We start from the raw sequence: 26,038 nt of genomic DNA, 5'->3' as shown, positions 1-26,038 counted from the left end.
ACATTAGCACAAACTTATTCCACTTGGTACTAGTATTGGCTTGTGTAGTATCTAGTCAATATCATTGAAGGGGAATTTCAGCATAACTAAAGGATTAAGATGTAAATGGAGTGATTCAGAGTGGTTTGGTGTGAAATGCTCTGTTCTAGAGAAACTAACTGAGTCAGAATTGCTCACAGTGGTATTGATGGGAACCAGACATCATTTTTAAAATGCCTCTTAAAGCTCCCTCACAGAAAGTTAGTACATGAAATGATTTTAAATATGTCCTCTAAGGGAAGGGCATTTTTCAAATTTACCACTGTTTTACCAATATTAATTTTACATATCATCACTCAAAAGACACGTTTAGGTTCACTGGTCCTTTTGAACACCAAATAAGTGCTTTTCTATGGAGATTCTACAAGCTATGTGCCCAGATGAACACTTTAAAGTAGCTGAATTCACTCATTAGAAGGGTGTCTGAATACTTTTGGACATGCAATGTATTTTGGTGGTGGCCATTAATAGTTGAAGGTGATATATCTACTATAAATGCTATAAATTAGTTTAAACCTTGGCTGAAAAAGACTAAAAGAGACACAAGTTATTAGATATTAGATAATTTTAAAAATATTTAAGTTGGAATAATCATATTTTTATACAAGCAACATACACATCTCTGCTACAAACTAACACTTGAACTTTGTTTCTAGCACCTTCCGTTCATGTGCAATTCCACCGAAAATGACAGGAGGCGCATGTTACAATTTACCCCATGGGTGGGTTAACTGTAACAGCCCAAGGGTCACTTTAACACCTGCTAGAAAAGTCTGATGAATTAGTGCAAACAAAGTTAATTCAATATAATATAATCTTGTAACAAACAAATATGTTTTCCAACCAAACTGCAGTATATATTATCTATCCATAAGATTATATATCATCTATCTAGAAGATACAGACAGACAGCTCAACTGACAGACACACACACATCAAATTATATATGAAAACTGACATGACATGTCAAACAATGATTTGTTTTTGTCCAGTGAAGGTCACTGCAGCTTTACCAATCGTTAAAGTCACTTTCATTAATATGTTTAATATTTTTTAATATATTCATTAATAAAAACACAATACTAACATCTGAAAGATACTAATAAAGTAGAAGAAAATCCCTTTTTTCATTTTAAAATGTGTAAATATGCAACAAAAAGACAAAATTGACTTTATATGTCTTTGTTTACTAAAGGTGGCTCAGTTGTAACGTAGAGGCAGAAGAGGCATCTACTCTATCTAGCACCTGCTGTGAGCTTGTCAGTTGCTTCACAACAGTGCAACAAAACATTGTTGTTGGCAAAAAGACGGTGATTAAAGTAATATAAGGTTGGATTTACACAAACAGCTCAGTAAACAAAAAACACGTGTTAAAAATAATTACTTACATCCACTGGAAACACTCTTCGGCACAGATTGCTTTAAAACACTGATGAATCACTCGCAGGAGAGCATGTCTAGGAAATGTGGTAATGTGGCCAGAAGCACACGCTGCGTGACCTCCTTTAAAACCGTAGAAAGTCAGGGCCCTGCATTAGGCTGTTTCCCGCACTCACCTACGGTCAGCATTAACTTATTAACAGTATTAACAGTATTACTGGATAAATAGTGAAATATGGTAAAGTCATTTGCAAACATGAGCTCATACTGACACTAGCATTAACTTTTTTGTTTCCTCAGTTCAAGCTGATGTGCTACCATCCAATCCTTGCCCAACACACCACCAAATTTACTGACTCCTATTACAAAATACAGGACATTAACCAACTGTTCTAGAGCTCCTGAGCTTTAAAAGATAGATCACTTGGTGTAGTTTAGTGTCACTGTTGTGTCTACTGTGGTATCATATTACATTGTTGCAACTGAAGTTGATCGATCACAATATTCAGCCCCAGTTTAATAGAAACTTTCCTTCTATCTTGCAGGTGTACTGTAGAATATTCGGTTGAATTATGGGAAACATTTAGGGGTGGACAAGTATAAAGTGTGAGTGTCAACTCAGTTAAAGGTGTATACTTGTGTATATAAAAGCGAAAAAGTAAATGTATGTAACACATAAGTTAAAGTTTTCTTTGTTTAGTGATGTGTGACGCGGCAATTGGCAGTACTAGTCCTTCCACAGAGATCAAGTAAGCAAAGTTAAATGGATACGTCATCCAGGAGGTGCTCAGATTAGAGCCGCTACTCCTCCACATTGAGAGGAACCAGTTGAGGTGGTTCAGGCATCTGATCAGGATGCCCCTCTGGACAAGTCTTGGTGGGGGTTTACCAGGCACGGCCTACTGGGACAAAATCGCAAGGTTGTCTTAGGACCCGCTGGAGGGATTATGTCTCCAATGAATGAATAGACCGCTGGGTTTGTGTCCTTGTTTTGCTGTCGCTTTACAGCAGTGTTCATAAGGCTACATGACATCTACATAAGCTTGTCAAGACAACTGACAAAACCCTACATAAATGTTTGTAAATTTGGTAACACTTTCTATGAATGTCACCTTTGTAAGAATCTATAAACACATTCATAACATGTTATAATGCATTCATAAGACATTATAAACATAGCTATACATTATTATAAAAAGCATTATGAATCGTTAACATAATACATTATAAGTACTGATCATAACAAATTATAAGAGCTCATAAGTCGTATTTGTCCGCTCTAAGTAAAGTGAAGCGTACTGTACTAAAGCCTCCTCCAGTGTTAAGAGTGAGGCTTCAAGTTGAAGTATTTACTGAAGGATTCACTGAAACTCTAAAACATACACAGTAAAGCACATTACAGGCTTCAAATGTCAGAGTTTAAACTAGAGCTGCCGTCAGTGTTTTACCCAGTATGGGAAAGGTAATGTACACCACCGTTAGCTTGGTATTTGTTTTTACTTTACGCTCTCCAAGCTGGGACTGACTTCTTTGACACTGACAGTATAACATGACAGTATATATGTTATCAACACTACTTATAATGCATTATATTAACAATTCATAATGTATAATAAACATGGCTATAAAGTATAATTCAGTGTAATTCTTTTTTATAAATATTTATAACCACGTTTATAATGCCTTATGAATACATTATAACATGTTATAAATGTGTTTATAGATGCTTACAAATGCGACATTCATAGAAAGTGTTACCGTAAATTCTTATTCCAGTAGGCGTCATTCGCCATAAAGGTAATATTTGCCAATTTTGATCAAGCGAAAGTAGCCTTTATGACAGATGACGCATATTGGAATAAGCGTTTATAAACATTCATGGGGTTATGTCAGCTGTCATGGACAAGCTTATGTAGGTGTCTGTGGAGAAGAGGCTGTGGTCAAGCGTCACATGCAGGACGGAGAGCCAGTCACGGTAAAACTAGCTGATACAGTTCACCTGTGTGTTACTTCTACTAGCCTATTTATAGCCGTGTCCCTTCTCAGCAGGGAGGAGAGCCCAGAGAGAGACACAGAGGAAGAAAACCTAAAAGACTAAAAGTTCTACCCACGAAAGAGTTATCAGAGATGAAAAGCTGATATTTTGTTCTTTTTGTTGGGAAACAACAACAAAAAAAAGTTTTGTTTAGCAAACTGTTTAGCTAGTTAGCTTACTAATGACAACTTTACTGCCCTGCACTGTGTTAAACTCCTCAAAAATCTATGTTAGATCACACAGGGCTTGGAGTATAAACATAAACAAAATGGGTCAGTCAATCTAAGGTCTTTAAGAGAAACAGACAAATGCTAATAGTCTGATACCTTAGCTAATGTTACTAGCCAAGTCACAGCACCCATATGGAAAAAAAAATGGACAGGTATTTTTATACATTTGAAATACATTGCAATCCATGCCGAAACACTAAAATGTATTTCTGAATATATTGCCTTATTAACCAAATGTACTTTAAAATACACTTTAAAATAATACACATAGAAATGTACCATACAAAAATAAACATACGTAAATGTATTTATCCAATACATTTGAACATGTATAAAATACTGTCTAATGCACTTTACTGTTTGGAATACCTTTGAAATGAATTTGTATTACAGTGTCTTCATTTTCATTATTAGCAAGTGGACATTGAACATGGCAAAAGCAAGTGTTGTTAGCAGTGATACACTGTAAAAATGCAGTTCAGTGATTTGAAATTGACATGCATTCTGTGTGAGTAAACATGGACATACAGTTAATGCAAAGTACAATGCAAAACAAAGAAGTTAGTACCGTTCATTCAGTTCATGTATATTTAGTCATATCTGTAAGCTTTACTGAAACTACATATGAATGAAAAAAATATGACAACAAATAAAAATAAATGCATTTAAAATATTTAATGAATAAATAAATTGTTCTTTATCACACATTGCAAAAACATGCTCGATAAATATATTTTGAATATATGATGTTGTTGGCAGAAAACCTTGTATCTCCAAAATGGTGACTTTACAGGAGAAGGAAAAACATACTTTATTTTTAATGTAAGTCAATGGAACCAGACTTTTTTCCTAGTCATTTTGGGCCGTTTCTTTTAGTCCATTCATCGTGAAATTTACATACAATGTAAAGGACAACAGACATTTTCAAATGATGTCAAAAACTGAAAAACAACAAAAATGGAGATATGAGGTTTTGTTCCAACAGCAGCAATATATTTCTTCCATATGGGGCACTTACCTCACTTCATACGTTTTTGCTAGAAAACAGGGAGTTTGTGTTCACTAAATGATACTGAGAGTTTTATTCCATTGGATCAATATGATTAATGTATGAAATGAACTTAAAGCTTGATTTTTACTGCCACTCTCACTGCAGTGTACCCTATGTGCTCTTTAACTAGGGCTGCTTCTGAATAGCTAAATGAGTCTTTCAATTCTCATCTGCTTTCCTTGATTTGCTCTGGTCTTTGATCTAGTAGTCAGGTGGATCCACATGCTAGACAGCTCTGCAAAAGGTTTTGTAAGTCAATGGACTTCAGATAAGCGAAAATCAAGGAGAGCAGGTGAAGATTTCTTCAGCTACTGAATCAGCCTTGACTGACTAATCCTGTTACACTGGCAGATTACCCATAAGACCCTGAATCATGACATCACATTCCCAAGCACTATAGAGAGAAACTGCTTAGATCTGGAGATCCTCATATGTGCACAATGCTGACTACAGAATGAAGACCAGCTTCAGAGGCCGGTTTTCCTAAATGCTTTGATAAAAGCCATAAATTCAAATGCACTGGAACTGACTGGAATCCTGGCCTGAGATTTATAATGAGTTATTTTGTCTTTGAAATGTAGATTCTCAAAAAAGATGGTTCCTCAAGGGTTCTTTAAAAAAATGGTTCTATATAGAACCATGAACACTCAAAGAACACTTTGCATGATTAAAGGGTCCTTTGCATGGTGAAATGGTTCTTCAGACTGATACAGAATGTGCTGTATATGGCTCTAGATAGAACCTTTTTGAAAAGGGTTCTATATAGCACCAAAATGGGTTCTGCTATTGTCATGATGTCAGGCTTGTAACCATAGAAGAAGCATTTTTGGTGCTGTATAGAACCCTTTTCAAAAAGATTTTATATAGAACATAAAATCTGTTCAAAACATGTTATTACTTCTTGTTCTACATGCTTCAAAATGATGGTTCTTCAAACGTTCTTTAGTAAAGAAAAGGGTTAAAGGGTTATTTGCATAGTGATGGAGAATGTGTTGTAGATAGCTCTATATAGAACCTTTTAGAAAATGATTCAATGCAGCTCCAAAAAGGGTTCTGCTATTATTATGTCAAGCTTGTAAATATAAAAGAAAAAAAGGTTCTATATAGAACCATGTATAGCACATTTTCCATCAGTCTGAAGAACCATTTCACCATGCACAGAACCCTTTAATCACGCAAAGCATTCTTTTTTGTGTTCATGGTTCTATATAAACCATTTTCTTTACCAAAGAACCCCTGAAGAACCGTCTTTTTTTGTAAGTGTTTCATGAAGTAAAAACACCATCATACAATTTAAATTATGCAAGGGTGAAATAAAATTCTCCAAAACTGTATTTTACTCTTTCATGATTGATTAATAAGTATGTTAACAAATTACAACTACTCAGCCATTTTTCGACCTTTGGAAATGTCCCCCTGATAAGAAAATGGGTAGAAACTTTACTCTGTTCTCCTCCAGTGCTTGCAAAAGTATCTCTGCCTAAACTTGTCCACTTTCCGCTGCTCAGTTAGAGTCTGTCGGTGTTGTATCTGCCTGCCTGCTACAATCGGCCTTCTGTTAAAGTAGAGGTGAAAGATTGATGACCGCAAGACAAAGGTATGAACAGGTGCTCACACACTTGATAGAGTGTACTGACTACACACACACACACACTGATAGGGAGTGCTGATTTTCATTGGGCGGGGTGTGGGGTGCCCTTTAAACACATATCTCCTGTTACTGCCAGGAATCCATGAAGCAATAGACATTTGAGAAGAAGATTTTCTCCTGAAACAACAAAATCTGAGCGGCTTTGGAATCTAAATGTGCTGGGGCATTTAATACGGCTGCCTTGGTATGCTGGGTGTGCTAAAACTTGTTTTTATACATCTCCAGGACAAAAATGTCCTGACTTTGAGGGAAAATCAGAGAAAAACATCTTTATCTTAAAGTATCATAAATAAAATAGACCAATAAAATACTCCTTTATTTTATTGATGGGCTTTTTACAAAAACTCTTGTTTCATGTTTTCAATAAGCATTTTTTTTTTAAGATTAGGGTTAGGTTTAATGTTAGGTCTAGTAAAATTGTAATTCTTATAACATGCTTATATTATATATAGCTACTGGTTTAGAACAAGACTACCCTAAAGAAGTGTTTTATTAATACAAGTAATGTATTAATGTTCATTAATTAGGTCAGAAACTCTTTGAAAATCATTAATAAGCAGTTAGAATAAAAGCACATCAGTGGCCTACTGTTTGCCTAATTGTCATCCCATTGTCCTCTATGCTGTTAAACCTCAGATCTTGCTGATTACTTGTGTTCTCTCTGTTCCCCACAAAAAAGCCCTTTTAAGGTGCTTTACAATGCTTTTTAAGATGATCTAATTAATAACCACTAATAAACAAATTTTAAACCATTCATAAATCCTTTTGTAAGGGTATTAAACACACACACACACACACACACACACACACACACACACACACACATATATATATGGTGCTTTTTATTATGACATAGACATATATTTAAATATGTAGCCCCATGTCCTGACATTGTATAAAAACAAGTGTGTGTGCGTGTATGTGTGTGTGTGTGTGTGTGTGTGTGTGTGTGTGTGTGTTAGAGAGAACAGATTTCCGGTGTTTATGAACTCTTGTAATACAGACTGTTGACAAAAAGTCTCATCAGTAGGCGGCCTGACAAACACAGTTCAACTGATCTCCCCACACACACACACACACATACACACACAATGTACAGACTCTATAACCCTAACCATGACTCACACTCTGACAATCACACAAACATATACTCATACAGACATACAGGATGTTTAATACCATACAAACACATTACACACACATGCACACACAGTAGTTGAGCCTCAGGCCATCAAATTCAAATCATAAGAAAATATCTTCTCTGCTACATAAAACACATATGGATTTTTTTAGATTCATCTATTTACAGTGGTGTACAAAAGTCAGAGAATATGTATTTGATTTCCAGACAAAAATAATTAGAAAAACAAAAAAATGATACAGAAAAAATCTCTAAACAAGTGTGGAAAAACATCCCTGCGGATTTCTTAAAAAAAACTGAAAGAGAGTCTCCTGAAAAGAACGGAAGCTGTGTTAATGGAAAAGAGTGGACACAACATATACTTAAAAATGTAATATTATATTTAGCTGCTGAGGCTCCTATGTAGTCCTTATTGATTTGTTTATTTGTGGTTCTATATAGAACCACAGATATTCAAAGAACGCTTTGCATTCTTTGCATCATGAACGGCTTCTTCACATTGATGGAAAATGTGCATGAATGTGCTACAGATGGTTCTTTTCTTTTTGAAAAGGGTTTAGAAGCATTTAGAACCATTTTCTTTACTAAAGAACCTTTGAAGAACCATCTTTTTTAAGAGTGTGATCAACCTTTTCAGAATGTTCGACTGTTTTGGACACTTCAGGGTTTGGGTATTCCAGGCTTGTGTGAAGAATGTAGTGAGTGATGACAGTCATTTCTGTGGAAGAGGATGTAATTGCAATGACTCTGTTTAGGCAAATGTGGCAAACGTAGCCGGTAACATGACTACCATGATACAGCAAGACACGTAAGCTAGACCACAATGCTGGAGGAGAGGGAGAGGGAGAGCACTGAGATGGCCTAGAGAATGGAAAGAGTGGGAGTGTGAATGACGGGACCCTTGACTCTTTCCTATTTTATACACTGATCTGACACTCTGTGCATCCCAAATCACTGGACTGTCCTTTCCTCTGTTCTCTCTCTCTCTCTCTCTCTCTCTCTTTCTCTATAGGGCCTCTTTCTCTCTCTTGCCAGCTCAACCAGCAGCTCTTCCACTCTTCCCAGCACTCAACAAAAGCCACTTAGTAACCCATTTCAGCTAGAATGATGACACACAGTCTGTGTTTCCAAATGGCGCTACTCAACCTGTAGAACCATTAAAGGGAAATTCCACTGATTTTTTCTAAATGTTTGCATAATTAAACCGATGATGCATAAATAAAGTCATTCAGAGTGGCGCATTGCAGAGAACCTTACCAAATCGGGACTGATCATAATGATAGGAACAGGTGTCATGAGGTCAAAAACACAAATGTAGACATTATATATATATATATATATATATATATATAAATGTTTTTATATCTTTATATTAAAAGTGAAGAAGTTAAACATTTGTATAGTATGTAAGTAGAAGGGGAGATAATTTATTATGATTTTCATTTGACATTTTACGGTACCTTTTGCCTTGTTTTTGGCCAAAAGAAAAGAAAGAAAGAAAATCAGAAGTGCTTGAAATTGGGGTGCTCAATCCTCAATTTACCACCCTGAAGAGTTCACATCCAACACAAGTGGCCCTAATATTCCAATAAACCCCTGAAGGCCTTCATTATCTGGATCAGGTGTGTTAGCTAAACTCTACAGCAAGCATGTCAAACCGGGGACCCTCCAGGCCAAAGTGCTGCAGAGATTAGCATTTCCCCTCATCTAACATTCTGAATTCAGTTCATGAAGGCCTTGTTAATTAGCTGATGAGCTGAATCGTGTGTTTAATGAGGCCGTGTGCTGAAGTCTGCAGTGTTTTAGCCCGCAAGGACTGGAGCCTACAGGGTGGCAGACCTCCAGGACTAGAGTTGGGCAGCCCTGATGTAGACTTCATTCATTAATACAGTTCATCATGTCATTCCTTATGTACGTATTAAATGTCTCTTATTTTGTAATGTAAATGCTGTGTAAGCAAAATGTATAATAAGAACCCCTTAGAAGATCTAAGGGTTAAACTGGAAACAGTCTCTGTAATTGTTGGAAAAAAAGATACCTACTCATTGCAGAGACACATTGAGATGTACCTTATCATCAGTCCAGCATCTATATTTGTACACAAAGCTTATAGCTTATTTTGGGACAAATGATAACCATTCCATCACCAACTACATACAGGGAATTACAATGTTTCTGCATATTTAAATTATTAGGTTTGTAAAAATGTCATTTATTTATTTGTCCTGCTGTGATATAGTTTAGCTAGTACTTTATAGATCTGTAATAAATGTGTAATGATATGATAATATTATGGTAACAAGTTGTACTGGCCTAAAAATGACATGCTGATTTTTAAATTCTTAATAAATGTGTATGTGTGATTTATATTTATCTAATAAAATGTATTATAATCATCTATGGGAGTTCTATTACTTTAACATGTGGGCCCACCTGCAGACAAGTGTACAAGAACAGGACCAGATGAGATAAATATACTTTGATTACGCACAATCGGGGCTGGAAAATGCAAAATTATTACTGCCACAATTAACAACTTGTTATTTAGTACCAAATTGAAAGTTAGCGTGTCATTTTTTTTGTAAAGTACACCTTATTACCGTATTATTACCATATTATTACCTGCTTATTACTGATCTGAATTAAACTGTAAAGATTTTTTTAAAAAATGTATTTATTTCTCTCTAACAGTGTGTGTGCTTGTCTGGTCAGTTCAGTATGTTACGTGTCATACACATGTGCACTCATCAAGACCAAGTCCTTGTATGTGTAACACAGTGAAATAAACGGATTCTGATTCAGCTGCTCTTGCAGACAGAAGTGTTGAATGCTGGAAGTGAAAAAATACCGTAGTTCCCTATTTCTCATTGGCCTACCACAATGACGCATGTCAAAGGTAGCATGTCGTCCACATGGTACCACTTCCTGCTCCCTGTCACACTGACAGTTGATTTGTTGTTGCATAAGAGCTTCATACAGCTCCAGTTTGTTTTGTCGTGCTTATTGTTTTTTTAATTGGGTTTATCAGTAATTTGTGTGTTTATTGATTCATTTTGTCATGAGGGACAATGGGTAGGCTTGAATCTGTCCCAGTAAAAGCTGTGAACCAAACGCAGATGTTGGGGATGCCAAGCTTTTACCGCTCATGCTGCCCAACATGACATTGTTGATTAGGTATGCTCCTTTCTGACATGTTCTATGACAGTGTTTTTCCACTTTTCTGCCCGTTGAGTCACAGACATGTCACAACTGGCAGTGTAATTAGCCTCTCCTCGACTGCATGAGCAGCCTGGGAGGGTGAAGGCCAGCATGCTACCATATGTACAAAACCTGCTGCCATAATCTTTCACCTTACTGACCATGCAGAGTGATCCAGTACACTTGGATCATGTTGCATTTTGTCATAAAAACTGAGATACAGTGATAAGTGCATTAATATAGAATTTAACTGATGTGTGCAGTCAACTGTGTGAACATTGAGTGTTATAAAACAATCAATTTCTGCTATTAAATCTGTTTGGCTTAGCCACGTTCACAGCTGGTGTTAAAGCCATACATTATTTTAATGTATATCATGGACTGCTATGGTTTTTAATACAGACCATACAATTTAGAACCACTGTTTGTAGGAAGAAATATAAGTTTATTGTAAATTTGCCAAAAAATTCACTTTTATTTGGGACAACTTTAAACTTAAGTTATTGGGGCCCGTTAATCACACAGGAGAGGATCTATTGTGTCCAACAACCAATTTGTTGGACTCTGCACTTTTATTGCTCCAGCATCTACAAAAAAAACAGAAAAATAAAAAGTACTAGTAAGCTAAAAACTAGCTATACTACTATCTACTATCTACATCTATCATCTACTATCTATCTATCTATCAATCTACCCATTCATTCATCCATCCATCCATCCATCCATCCATCCATCAATGCAGCCAGAACAAGAGGAAGTGGAAACATTTTTTTTTTTTTTTGAAATACTATTGTGAATATCAGTGAACATTCCCACGAACATTATACATTCTTTTCCTTAAATGCTATAAAAGCTTTTTCTGTAACTTTTTAAAACTATTTTTAGTCACAAAGTCATATTACCCCACAAGCATCAATTCCTCGAAGCACACCAACCCCCTCCCCCCCTCCTCTTGCCCCCGAGGAGACTGTAGTGTACAGATTTCAGTTTTACTTTTAGTTGTAACCTTTTCTCAGGTAAGAGGCAGCTTGATTGAGAGGCTCTTTGCTTTTACTCTTTGTTCAAAACTAATAAAGTTTTTTCACATTTTCTCTGATCATTACATCTGAGCACCTTTCTGTGAACACTTGCCCCTGATGCCCAGCCGGTGGGGCGTACGTGACTTCAGATGGTACGTGCGAGTTTTGGAACTCCAGCTACATGGCTGACCTCTGAAATACCTTTATCACTCACAGCATTTCCAGGAATGCAGTAATCAGAGTGGGTTATTATAGCGTCTGGAACAGTCTGAGTTATTCAGTTAAGTTGATTTCACCTTAGCTGTTGCTTGGCAAGTGTAAGGAGGCAGGTTTGAGACCTGCACTCGCAGCAGGAATGTGGGTGTTTGTGATTCATGAGGGGTAGAGTTCAGCCCTCCGCACATACACAGGCTCCACTTGGTGCTCTATTGAGTGGAGAAATTTGGAGTGTGGAGAGAAAGAGGAGTGGAGGGAGGGAGGGAGGAGGGGAGGAGGAGTTATGGATCTGTTTATAAAGACTGGAACGAGGGAATGAGAGAAAGAGAGATTTACTACCACACGGTTGTACATCGCAGAAGATTTTTTGGACTATATTATGCGCACAGGTAAGTCGGTCTTTATGTACTTTAGTTCCGTTCAGTTAAATGAATCTGGTAGGAACTCTGTTTAATTCTGATTACATAGCAACCAAGAGGCAGCAACCAACTCCACAGGCAGCTTCAACACAATAGCTCTATTATAGTGCTGTGCATTCCTTTCTCTTCTCCTGATGTGAGTGTGCTCTCCATTCTCTTCAATGATTTACCAGCTGAAGCGTTTTCAAGCTTATTCAACATCTTCATTGTTACTTTATCGTCAGGTTTACTTGTGGCATAACAAGTATACTCTAAGCAAATGAGTCATGAATATTTGTGGTGGAAGGAGCAGTGATTGCTCCCCTAATGAAGTGCAGATGACATACACACATGCCGAACTCTTGCGCAGTGCAGGCTGTTTTGCAGCCCTGGATTTGCTATGCTGCTTTACTCTAAACCGTTCAGACAGTGCTGACCGGCCAGATCCTTAAACAAAGGGAACAATAACACAAACAACCTCTTTTCCACATCAGACTGTTAAAGTGTTTCTGGAGCCGCTCGGATTAGAGCGCTCGCAAAATAAACTTCAGTGAGTTTACCTCACTTTTAAGTGGCTTAACAAAATCAAACACGACTGTAACCCTTTAACATCTACACAGTGAAGAAAGTATTTCCAATGTCAAAGTGCTGTAAAATGTAATGGTAAATACTTGCTTTTATTAAAAAAAGGTAAATGCTTGTAAAAAATACCATTCATATACCGTATTATAACATTAGTGTTAATTTACAGAAATAGAAAGTAAATTTACCAAAAAATGACCTTTATTTTACAGATATTTGTGCTTATTTTTATGGTAAAATACTGTATGTCAGAATTACTATTTGAACTTTGAAACTGATGGATTACAGTTAAAGGCTATGTTTCTAAATAATTAAATGACTGTAATTTTACAGAATATTTATGTAATTGTGAAAACAGACTTTTACTGTTAATTAACATGTTTTGTTTGACCTCCCTGTTTTTTACAGATTTTTTTACAGTGTAGTCTTATTACTCAGTTATTCAATACTAACTTATTATTCGGTAACTACTATAAAACACTAAATAACTACTATTATTAATTTGGGTTGTTATACAGAAATAGAGTTTGTCCTTCTTTTGAAAGAACAATGTTTTTTTATAGTTTAGCCTTATTATTCAGTTATTCAATGCTGAATTATTATTTGGCATCTACTATAAACACAGAATAACTACTATTATTAATGTGGGATGTTATATAGAAATAGAGCTTATCTTTCTTTTGAAAGAACAATGAAAGCCGTCCAAGCAAGTATTGTATCAGTATTGGATTACAGTGAAATAACCTATATGAATGAAACTCCTTACTCCAATATTGAAACCGTTCAACGTTATCTAGCACAGTGCACTATGTTTTATTACTGGTGATAGGCCACTGCAAGCTGTGCTGCAAAAGTCGAGTGCCATTTGTTGTTTTTTATTGGTAAAAAAGGCTCTAAAAAGCTCCATTGAATCAGGTTGATTTCTCCTTATAATCAAAACAAATGAAAAATACAATAGACACAATGGAACCAGAGTTTGGTTAGACAGCATATCATGCGACGCCCTATTTGTGCTTTCAACTAGTGCTAAAGTGCAACATCTTTCACATTTAGTCAATCTAAACTGCTTTTAAATAACCTGAAAGATGAGAGCGGTTTGTCATTTTCTTAATTATATATTTCTATCCATTTTATTTGTTTTACTTGCTTTAGATGTTTAAACTGTTTTGTTGTTTTAAACCTTCGTTTGTTAATGATTTACTGTTTATTTGCATTTATTGTATATCTTACAGGGCCTCACTGTAAATAAGACCTTGGTCTCAGTTTTATACCTTAAAAAGCCCATATCCTATAATTTTAGTGTATTTTGGTTTCTCTGTAAGGTCCACTTACACTTTGTGTGGTTTTATGTATCAATCATGATTTATTTTTACGTGATCATTTTCCAACCTCTCTTTATGCCTTTCAATCAGACTGGCTGTTTTTGTTACTGTGCCTTCAAAAATAGATGTAAATGAGCTTTGTTCTGATTGGTTGCTCTGTATTGTGCCTCATTATAAAAGCAGTCTGGACCAAAACTCTTCTTATAACTTCATTTTAGTGGACGGCGCTAAAGTGCTGCAGGCTGAAATGGTGGATGTGTGTAAATGTGTTGGTTTTCGTAACATCACAAAAACAATGAGTTCAAAATAGGCCTAATAATTACATAGAGGACGATTTCTGACCCATGCAAAGTATATAGGTGGCAAAAGGGTTCTTTGGAATAATCACTTTTGGTTCTCTAAAGAACATTTTGAAAGTTGATTCCCCAACTAACCATTTTGTAAGAACCCTTAAAAATGTTTAAAGAACTTCCAAACCATGTAAAGTGTCTATATGAATTAAAGTTATTTCATTGTAAATGTTTACTTAAAGTTTTATTTTTAAAAGCTACAGTCATGTGCAAAAGTGTGGGCATCGCTGGCCAAATGACATGTTTTGTTGACTTGGTTTGAATGTTTTTTTAACTTTTAGTAAAGAAGTGCTTCTGAATGGAGGTGCATTTTATGTTTACTCAAGTCAGAGAGTAAATGTGCAATGCAAATATGTTGCTTTACTTATGACATGACAAAAACTTCAAAATAAAAATAGGCTGGTTTTGCAGGCTAGTTTCCATATCTAGACTGGGTAGTGGATGGTATGTTTTGAAAACTTGTTTATGGACCATTCTACTAAATTAGTTAGTTTTAAATGAAGCTGAAAGATTTACATTTAAGAGTTTAACTTTATATAACAAAAAATGCTGTCCTTTGTTTTATATCACTGCTGAAACAGAGTTTTAGTCAATGGCTGGAGCCACATTTAGCTACGCCCCTTCATTTGTGTGAAGTGAGACTGCATCTCTGTCCGTCATGGCCACATGTTTTTTTAAAATAAATATGTCCAAGTCTGTAAATCAGTGTGAAACATTATGAATTGTCACTCCTGAAACACATATTTTCTGCAATTAAGTAAACTTTTTTTGTGTTTTAATGAAAAATATTATGATTTTATGTCTGTACAACTGTTTAAAGCTATGTTTGCTAATCATGTACTGGTTACCGCTTTTGAATTCTGCTCAACATTAGCCAAAATTGTCACTATAAAAACAGTCAGTGCTGAAATATTTTGTAGAATTTCAGTGTGCGGAATGTTAAATGGTTTGTTCTAGTAAAATAAACATGATTAAGGCACAGCATCATTTAAAACAAAAGGATTTTAGTCTAAAGTTAAAGTTAACTAGAATCTGAAATGTGTTTACAACTTCGACTTAGAAACAATTTGCAAGAGTGACCCTTATAGACTACATAAAACTTTTTTTATTTTAAAAATATGAGGAAAACTTGGTTTTTAATGACAGGTCTTTCAATGCTGTTGAAGAAATTTTCAAATTTTCCGTAACGACTTTAATTTTTGTCAAAAATACATATGAACAGGAATGTACTTCATGCTTCACCATTTATTAACACTCCAATGAAACATTTCTAGAGGGATGTGATTTAAGGTGAGTTGAAAAGGTCATAACTTGTCGATTTCTCATTTTTAGGCACCATGTCGGTGGCATTCCAGAAGACTCTCAGACCTCCACTGCTTCTTTCTATCGTCTTGCTCATCCTTCCCTTCTTTGTGACACTATCAACATCATCACCTTTTAATGACACTGGCCTCTTTCATGACAATATGGGTGACTACGATGATGGTGATGATTATGACATTTCTCTATCCCCAGCAACCAAACCTGTGCCTCCTGCGGCTAAACGCTGCGACTATGACCTCTGCAAAGACCAGCAGCCATCCTGCCAGAAGCTTGCGGCCACCACGGGCTGCTCCTGCCCTGGGATGAGTGGGCCTCATGAGGTCCCAGATCCCCCGCACCTCCGCTGGCTGTCCCAAGAAGGCTCTAACAGGGTTGTCGTGCACTGGTGTGCACCGGCTTCCACGGTGACCCATTACCTGGTGCAGGTGGAGGGTAAGAAAGAGGGACTGGAGGCTGGCGAGAGGAGTAGACAGATGGACCTAGGAAAGGTAGCATCTGGAGCAGAGGTGTGTGTCTTGGCAGTGAACAAGGCTGGAGTCAGCACCAGGGAAAAGCACTCGTGTACTCGCTTTCAGTCTGAAATCTCGGAGTCTGGACTGGCGTTGAGGCTGGGCATCTTGGGAGGGGTGGTGGCACTGCTTGTGGTACTAGCACTAGCGTTGCTACTTTGGAGGTTCAGAGCACGAAGGAAAACTCTGGCACGGACTGAAACTGGAGGAGCAGAGGGGGTGCTCTGAGAGACAATGAGTTCCCTTTAATCCTGGTTATATTTGCATTCTGAAGCATACAGTTGTGTGCAAAACTTTGGATACCTAACTTTGGAAACTTAATTATGACACATTTCTGTACAAAAATTATAGACAACTATTGTTTATTTGCTGAATTTTCTGGTATGTTTAGAAATCCTTTCAGGCAATACTTTGGAACGCCAGTTGGCTGAAATGTTTCTTGTAGCCAACTACCAGACTTTAAATTCTTGATGTAAAGTATTCTTTTTCCTTTGCAGAACTCTTCAGGTTTATAAATCTACATTGGTCATCTTGCATGCACATCATATTTGAGACATAAAGACTTTCAATAATGTTCATGTCTGAAGATTGTAAAGGCCATTCAAGGTTGAATTTGAGGTATGCTTTGCGTCATGTACTTGTTGTAATGTCCAACCTCTTTTTATCTTCAGTGTCTTCACTGACTATGAGGCATTGACTTAAAGTACTTGTAGTAGTAGTAATAGTAGAATCTTTTCTTCTCTTTATCCCCACAACATACTATTATGCAACACAACAATAGATAGATTCACCTTCGTGCTTCAATTGGCATAGTCTTTTCATCAAATGCTGCACCCCTTTTCTCTTTGTACACACACTTTGGTTGCAGCCAAAGAATTTTTTGTCAGTCCACAGAATTTGATTCTTAAATGCCCCTAAATTGTAAATGATTTTGTGCAACAACACTGCACAGTGGACAAGTGCATCACTATTTCAATGTCAGCCAAGTCTTCCTGGAGGTCTTTGGCAGTGATGTGGGGGTTTTGCTTTGCATATCTGACCAGTCTAAGATCATTTTTTCTGAGGTGTTTCTTTGTCATCCAGATCTTGTCATGACTTCCACAGTTCTCCTTAACTTAAGTGTCTTAATGGTATTTCAGACAGTGGAAACTGCAAACAAAGGAGTGTTTAGGTATCTTTTTAGAGCCATTTACTGCTTTTGTAAGCGTCCACTATCTTTAGTTTCACTTCCTTAAGCAGCAGTGTAGATGAGCCCAGGGCTATCGAGTGTAATCACAACATCTTGAGAAGTTTTAAAGGGTCACAGAATTTATTACAGTCTGGAATTGTCTGCATCTTAAATGGGTCAAATATGCCTGGGACCTAAAATAATAACACTAATAGATCAACTCTAAGGGTCCACACGTCTGCACACATCACATTTTGTTTTCCAGTCTTTTTTTTGTTTACTTCAGCAAATAAATAATAATTGTGCATTAAAATTTGCAGAAAAATGTCATATTTAAGTTTGTTCTATGTAGAGGTGGTGTTAACTTCTTTTCCCTTAGAAAGACAACAGAATGTGGAATTTGACCAGGTTCGCATACAACTGTATTGTTTGGTAACTACATGCAAAACAGTGCAAAATCGTTGAGTTATCATGATGTTTTTGATGAAATTATTCAGCCTGAAATGGAGGTCTGGAATTCATAACGCATGTGATCAAGTCTAGGACTGTGGTCACAACCCTCCTTTTGGACATCTGTTGATTGAAGGATGGGGATCATTACTGGAGAGACTATGTGCAAAAGCACTTTAGATGTATTATTAGAGTTAGTATTGTGTGAGCGAGAAGTGTATGCTTTTTTATTTTTAAACCTTTGGATATCTTTTGTTTTTACCAGTTTTGTCAGTATTAGCTTTTTTATTATGATCAATTGAATAAATGGATGTGACTTTTTAAACAATAATATTGTAAACAAATACATATTTATATCTTTCTGTCCTTTCTCAAGCTATTTATTCAAAGTGAGTTACCACAAGAGGGCACTATGATGTGCAACAGCTGTACTTCTGTTTGCAGGACCTCCAGTAGTTCTGTTAAAGCAATTAACCTGCAGCTTCAAAGAGAACAAAACTGTAGAATCTATGTTTTCAGTAATGCTAGAAACTGTTTTATTGTGGATGCATGTGTAATGACTGTAATATGAAGTCAATACTGTGCAATGGTTACACTTTATTTTGAGATAAATTATGCTTTAATTAAATAACAAATTGGCTGGTGAAACAACGGTGTTATGGTTACAGTAAGGTTTAGGATTCAGTGTAGGTTTGGAGTAAAAGTTAAGTTTAGTTTTAATAGAATCAATAACATGTAACTTAAAGTTCAGTTGCATTTAATAGATATGTGGTTGAATGTTAGCAAAAGACAAGCTGAGCATCTACAGCATCTACAGCAGACTCTTCATTAACTAATTAATTTGTTTCTGTATTTCTTCGTTCGTATGATAATGAGGGGGTGTGTTTTTTCACGTTCAGGCTTAGCAATCAAGACCAGGAGGAGAACAGCTGATTAAACTGTTCTTTCACCAACTCCATAAAGATCTGCAATGCCACAGACAGACAAACCTGCTGATAAATAACTTTCGATGACTTCCACAGGCAGTGTGTGAGAAGGGCGTCCAAATGTCTGGGTATGATCTGAATTTTGCAGAAAAACACGATGAACCACCTCCTTCAAAGTTCTGAACACTACTGGTCGACCTCTGCCCCAGCAGAGGCAGCTATATGGAGCAAACTGTCCGTCACAGCCTCCACACGGAAGAGTAAATAATCCGGACCTGCATTTTCAGCCGGATCAGCTGAGAGCCTCAAGATTTCTGGCTGTCTGCTGCCTGTAAACAGCCACTACTGTACTGTCTTGTTCTTGGTTACCGCTAAGAGAGCAAGACATGTACAATAGATCTACAGAATCTGACATCGATCAACCAATAGGAATATTAAAACACTGTGACATCAATGACTGACAGCCCCTTTATTAGCATAAGGACAAGGAAATACAGAAATAAATGTAGAAATTAATAGTTATGGAAATAAATTAATAAAATAAAGTAGAAAAAACATAGAAAAATAGAAAAACAGAAAAAACTTTAATAAAGAAACATATAAATAATAAAAAAATACAAAAATTAGTGAGAAGGGGAAATTACTAAATAGACATATGAATAAATGCAGACATATTAATTTGTGTAAGATTTTATTTATTACTATATGAATTATGTATATTTATTTATTTTTAGATTTATCATCATTATTCTTTGCAATTCTACTTCATATATTAATTTACTAAGTCATTTATTTTTAATTTGATTTATTTTTCATTTTGGCAAATCTGGTCCTCCATATTCTCCTACATAGAAATGTTGAAGTAATGAACTCAGCAGGGCCTCCACCTCTACACTGCAGACTGTTACTGAATGAGGACGATGAATACAGCTGAAGACCTGCTAAAAAGAGATAAGGTGCTGTAAAGAACAGAACTAACAGTAATGAATGAGTTGGTGACAGAGCATGTAATCTCTGAATGTGTCTCACGGTCTGAGAATGTGATTGAGTAATGATCCAAACCACTCCAACCACAGAAGGACATCTGGCCATGTTGAAATCAGTGACAGACTTGACTACAGAACCCCATTTCTGTACACCACTCCATTCACTGCAATGTCCTCAGTTGCTTTCTGTGATACTGCTACTTTCTGTTTTGTTGTCTTTTTTCCCTTGTTCTAGCTTCAACTGATCTTTTTTAATACAAAAGTTGAGACAAAGTTAGTTGTTTTCCATCACTCATTATTTATTCCTTGACAAATTTCTTTTAGAAATCTTTGAGTAAAATGAGTGAACAGTCATTACAGGTGTCCATCAGAATTATTATGTTTAATTAATTACATAAAAGTAAAGAAAAAGTTTTTTTTTCCCAAAAAACCCCCCCCAAAAACAGAAAGCAAACCTAAGCGACACAGGTTGAAGCTTTTTACACCTTTTGGAAGAGTTGTTTTTTCCACTGTGCAGCACAAAAAGGATACAGAATTATTTCTGAAAATGTCAAGACTCCCATTTTTGGCTAAAGTCCTAGAACAAGATGTTTCTTATGAATTACAAAACCTCTATCTTCATCATCATTTATTTGTGCCATTTCTATCTGTTTCAGAGATGGGCATGGCACTGAAACTGTCCTGATCAGAGTTATGGGCAATCTTAATATTATGAGATATAACATCTCATGCTGATCCAGTAAGCTAAGGTGTTCCCCTGGGGTCAGTCCTAGGACCTATCTTGTTAAGCATTTTTTTATGCTACCACTGGGGAAAGCATGAACAAATATGACTTTGATTATCATTGCTATGCAGATCACACCCCAGTTTACACTGGCTGAAAGTCTAGTTTGTCTTCCACTACAGCTGCTTTTACTAATTGATTCTAAGAAATAAAGTCATGGATGCAAACCTAGAGTGAGCCTACTCTTCACTACCACACCCTCTGCAGAGAGAGAATATGCAGCCTGATCTCCAGGTTAAACATTTACTTGATCACACAAGCGAGGAACAGTAATCACTAACTTCAGGCCAGTTCTGATCTACATCGGTAGGAATTTGCAAGTCTAATATAACAATGCAAGTACTTATCAGGGCTGTCCTTGTCTGTTCTGTTATCTACACAGTGTTTCACCTTTATATTGAGCTTGCAAGGAATAAAAAGGAGTGTTTATTTAAGGGGTGCCCATTATGTCCTAACTAACCAAACATAGACCCACTTCACTAATAATAATAATGCATTTTGTTCTAAAAATTTAATAAGAATTGAATGAGAATAGGACTTGCTGTCTTCAGGGCACCTAAAGGAAATATGACTAAAAGCATGATCTTGTTATGATAATATCTGGAGACGAACATGAAAACTTTGAGGATGAATGTAGGTGGGAACAAACTGAATGTGCAACTTCTTAGTCAATGCAATGCTTTGTAAATGTGGAGCTCAAAGTAATGGGAAATGGTGCACTTGTTAACATTGTCTGATGGACAACAAGTGTGTCACTATTATGATGTTGTAAAGGCAACATTAGTTCTTGCAACATAAAAACAGTTCCATTAGCCAAGGATAGCTCTTTGCTAAATAGCTTCTTTTGCTTGTGTTTTTTGGCTACTCTGGAGGTTAAAAGAACATGGATTAGAGAAATTTGGGGGCAGGTTTTACAATGGGGTGTACTTTTGTTAGCAGCGGATATCTCCTCAGGCACCAAAAAGTTTAACGAGTTGTAAGGAGATGCGTTATCTCCTTACAAGATCACACCTGTCCCCAAAAATCAATAAACAAACATGTTTTTCATGCTCAGCAATAACTTTTAATCACATTACAATAACTGTGCAGCAATTCTTTCCAGAAATCCAAACCATATGAAAGTAAAGCAACTGAACACAATGACCTGAAAAATTGAACAGCCAAGTGTAGTCAAGTGTGACAGCAGACAGAAATAAAGAAATCATAACACAAGTGTCAAGCATAAATTGAACTTTTTCATCAGTGTGGAAAGTTTTGGAAAGGCACCTCTACTTTTTGTAGATTAGGTTGTACTCAGTAAGTGGTAAAATAGAGTAAGCTTTAAACCCCTGTGGAGTTTTTATGGTCCTTACTGTAAATCTACCAAATACCTGTTTTTCATGCGCCATTGGCCAGAGATCAGGATTAGGCTCTTTACTACAGGGAAGCGATGCCATAGTGTTTCCCATGATTAGGCCTACTTTATGTTGGTAAGCTAGAGATTCCTGGATATATATTTTAAGTGTTTGTAGTGACTTATCAAACTTTGTCAAAAACCTGTTTACATATTCCTGACCATGTTCACTACCAGCTTTACAAACATGAAACATGATGATTCCGTTCTTTGGCACAGAGTCAATCAACAATGTTTTAACAAACATGGACAGAATATCTGCAAGTGTGTCTGAATCCTTTCTGCAAATAGTTTTAGCACTGCCAAAAAAAACACCATGGCAGTGGATGTGAATAAACAATTCCTTAGCAGATGATACTGTGGTGGGTGCAGGTTTCTGATTCTGATCTAGAGAGATTTTACCATTTATTTTCCCAAAAATGTCATGTGGGTATAAGTTCTTTATGTCATTTGTATCATCTGTATCATCATCACTGTAAACGTGTATGTGAACACTGGGCTCTTTCCCATAAACTTTAAGTTTTTTATTCTCCAGGTTGTCAACGAGGTGACCTGTAAAAGCCTCTCTTTCTTTTGCCGTCCCACAGCTGTCTGGAAGTTCGACTCTGATTCTTTGCTGTGGATGCGTTTCCACATCCTGAACTCGCAACAGCTTCAACAAAATGTCGGCTAAACCCTGCGCTGTGTGTGAACCCACTTTCAAGCCATTCTGATCAGATGTGCAAGCAGATGTCAGCTTAACAACCACTGAATCTGCCTCCTGGATTTTCACCCGAAATATATTTACAGGCTCTAGTTCAGGTCTCCATGCAGTAAACACTGTCCTGAAGCTGAATGTATTTGAATGGTAGTGAGCAAAAATGCTGTAGTATTTTTCATCTTTTTCATATTCTGGAACCTTTGCTTCTAAGAGAGTTTTCACCTTTCCTTCTAGATTTTGAAGACCAAAACCCAGATAAACATTTATCACCCCTCGCCCCACTGTGATTCTGTCATTTGTTCTCTGTACCACTTCTTCAAACTCCTTTTGGAATTGAAAGCCGTGAGGTGTTTGCAGATCATACGGAAACACCACAATAACAACGGGGTCACCTTTGAATATCCTTAAAATGAACTCTCCTAATTCCTTACCACTGATCCTTATATTATCCCAATTAAAAATTACATTTTGATCTCTGTTATTGTCCAGTTCAATGAATTTTCCTCTTATGTACAGTTTTATGAGTCCACTTTTTTCAACAAGATCTCTCTGAACAGTGTTAGTGTACAAGGGTGTAGCTGCATCTTTAGGATTATACCTTATTTTTATTAGACCAGTTATCTTTGTTGCATCATCTTTGCCATCAACGTTAAGTTGAATGTGGACAGGGCCTCCCAAAGCACCACAGAGGATGATGACTTGAGTGAGGGTCCAGTACACCACGGCCCAGCTCAGGACAGAGGCCATTGCAGGTACTACACTCTCTTCAACTGAAGATCTTCGACGGTGTATTCTGATGCTAGAAAGTACAGTCATTTTAAATACTCAAGCTTTAAAGCTTTTGTCTTTATGTTTAAATTATCCAAGTGTATCTGTCCATGTGGAGTAATGAACTGACCTTTGCTGGAAATGTTGTGGACACAATGTAAAGTTTGTATTAACATTAAATGACTATTGTACTTTAAACAGACTGTAGCTACAGTGCACTCAGACTGTTGTTCATTAAATACAGTTACAGCACATTATCTGAAAGTAGAGCTGTAGAGATGTAGAGCATGTATAGTGCAGATGTAGAAAATAGTTCTACTCACCTTTCCTCCAACAGACCCTGAGTGAAAACTTCCTCTTCTTACCTCAGAATTTATAGGCCAATATAATCAGCATTCAGCCAATCAGAGGTCTCACACAGGGTGGAACCATTATTCACCGTTTCAACATTATTTGCATGTTCACCTCAAAATGGTTCTTTAACCCTCGGTAGCTTCTTCTAGGCCTCTTAGCACTACTGTTTTTATTCAGATGATTGAAATTTGACCCATGAGTACACTGGGAAAAAAATAGGCCAAGCCCAAATTGTAATGGTTTTTACTGAAGGTTTTGGCCTGGGTGGTCAGACTCCAGATTCAAACCCTATAGAGAATGTTTAGTTTGAAGGGTTTGGCTTGTTGGGCTTGGCCAATTTTTTTGCCCAGGAGTGTACTTGCTGTACATTAGTGAGGCTGATTAATGTGTGGAGTGCAAAAAACTGCAAAAAATGGTATCTTGTCAAGTAAAATTATCTTAAATCTAGTTGACACATCTAATATTTCTCCTGTTTAGATTGTTGTAAGCTTAATTTAAGACTTTTTACGTCATTTCTAGACATTTTTTCCTTGTTTGAAGGAATTTTATTAAGCAAAATTATTTCACTATATTGGCAGATAATTTTGTGTGTTTTGCGTGAGATAATTTTACTTGATAAAATTACCTAAAACAAATGGAAATTGTCTAGAAATAAGCTAGATGATATTATAATAACTGTACAGCTTCTCAAACTTTTAGATATATTGACCACACTTAAGATCATTTCACTTGACAAGCTACCATTTTTTTGCGGTGTATAGTAAGCTGGACCTATAGCACCTCAAAAGCTGTAAGATTTATGTTTACTGTAAGTTTGTACCTTGTCCAGCTCTCATCTAAATACTGATGTCATGAACATCTAACAGCTACAGATGCAAAAAGTGGTATAGTAATGCAACATAGTAATGCTGACCCAATGCAAAATATGAATCTCGAACGGCAGTAGGACTGTCACGATTATGAAGTTTTAGCTGAGGATTAATTGTCATATAAATAACTGTGATGTGAAAACAAACCGAGCGAAAGTACAAACCTAAAGTGGCCAAATAAGTTTAAAAAAAAAAGTTGGGACACAAAGTAAAAGGCAAACCCCCCCCCCAATAATTTAGATTTACTTTGACCTGATTTTGAACAGCACAAAGACAATTGACCTCATCAACTTCTTTGACTTTTTATAAATATATATATACACACATTCTGAAATTGAAAGTACAAACCTAATGAACTGATAGCTAATCTTCATCCTAACTATATTTACTGAATGAAATTTCTACAGTTACACATAAGTGTGTAAAGTCAAGCAAAGCTGCATTATTTTCTTGAGAGTGAAAACATAGGCAAACATGCTAACATGCTAGCATACATGCTAACATTGTTAGCAGCATAGCTAACACATAGACAAACATTACTTGTGCTGTCCTCTAAACATCTCAGAGAATAAACTTAGAAGCTTTCATGGGTTCCATGCATCTCCATGAGCGCAGTCAGTTAAATAAATTCCATTAGGCACTGATGTAATTATTGTGAAAGGCCTGGGTAAAAGTTCTTAGAATTGTGTCCAGCTGCACCTGGAAGATACATACATTTTTCCTATCAAGGACTGATAAGTACAAACTCAGCCTGCAGAAGTTCTATCAGTGGATGCAAATGTTTGGTCTGCTATTCGGTTGGTGGTTAGAACTGAACATCAAACATGCCGCAATGTTGTAGAAGACATGTCAGTAGATATATGACTGTGATTAACCAAATTGGGTAAGAGATTAACTCTCATTCACTGGACAGTGTTCTCTGGATGTTACATAGAGCTTTAGTGAAGTGTTGTATCAGTTATTGTGCTCTCATGTTGTCTATGGCTCCAGCACACTAGCAGTCTTAACCAGATCAGGATGTAATTTGGTAGCAATTTTGATGGACAGAACATGAAAAGTGTTTAAAAGACAATTAAATTACATTTTTGTCCAAATTAATTTTCCAAACCTCTGAATTCTCAATTTACAAATTCAGTTGGAAGTTGGAACAGAATAAAAAACAGTGATGTATAAATCTACTTTGAGCTGTTTTTGAA

At 36.4% G+C, this 26,038-nt stretch overlaps 2 protein-coding genes across 2 annotated transcripts; one reads left to right on the top strand and one right to left on the bottom strand.

Annotated features, from left to right (window-relative positions):
* The first annotated feature begins 12,229 nt into the window (after nucleotides 1-12,229).
* LOC118804115 (leucine-rich repeat neuronal protein 4) lies at nucleotides 12,230-18,428 on the top strand. Its single transcript, XM_036564742.1, has 2 exons — nucleotides 12,230-12,349; nucleotides 15,945-18,428. The coding sequence occupies exons 1-2, from the start codon at nucleotides 12,340-12,342 to the stop codon at nucleotides 16,670-16,672; spliced, it is 738 nt and encodes a 245-aa protein (XP_036420635.1). The 5' UTR covers nucleotides 12,230-12,339; the 3' UTR covers nucleotides 16,673-18,428.
* Nucleotides 18,429-21,831: 3,403 nt separating this feature from the next.
* Nucleotides 21,832-23,959, bottom strand: LOC118804110. The gene is made up of 2 exons (XM_036564741.1): nucleotides 23,943-23,959; nucleotides 21,832-23,650 (listed from the first exon to the last, which is right to left on the bottom strand). Exon 2 carries the CDS (start codon nucleotides 23,596-23,598, stop codon nucleotides 22,027-22,029), a length of 1,572 nt encoding a protein of 523 aa, XP_036420634.1. The 5' UTR covers nucleotides 23,599-23,650; nucleotides 23,943-23,959; the 3' UTR covers nucleotides 21,832-22,026.
* Between the last annotated feature and the right edge of the window lie 2,079 nt (nucleotides 23,960-26,038).

Source organism: Colossoma macropomum, unplaced genomic scaffold (assembly GCF_904425465.1).
Source record: "Colossoma macropomum unplaced genomic scaffold, Colossoma_macropomum, whole genome shotgun sequence".
Classification (NCBI taxonomy): Eukaryota; Metazoa; Chordata; class Actinopteri; order Characiformes; family Serrasalmidae; genus Colossoma; species Colossoma macropomum.
The sequence above is the reverse complement of the archived record's forward strand: the minus strand, read 5'-3'. Positions and strand labels throughout refer to the sequence as shown.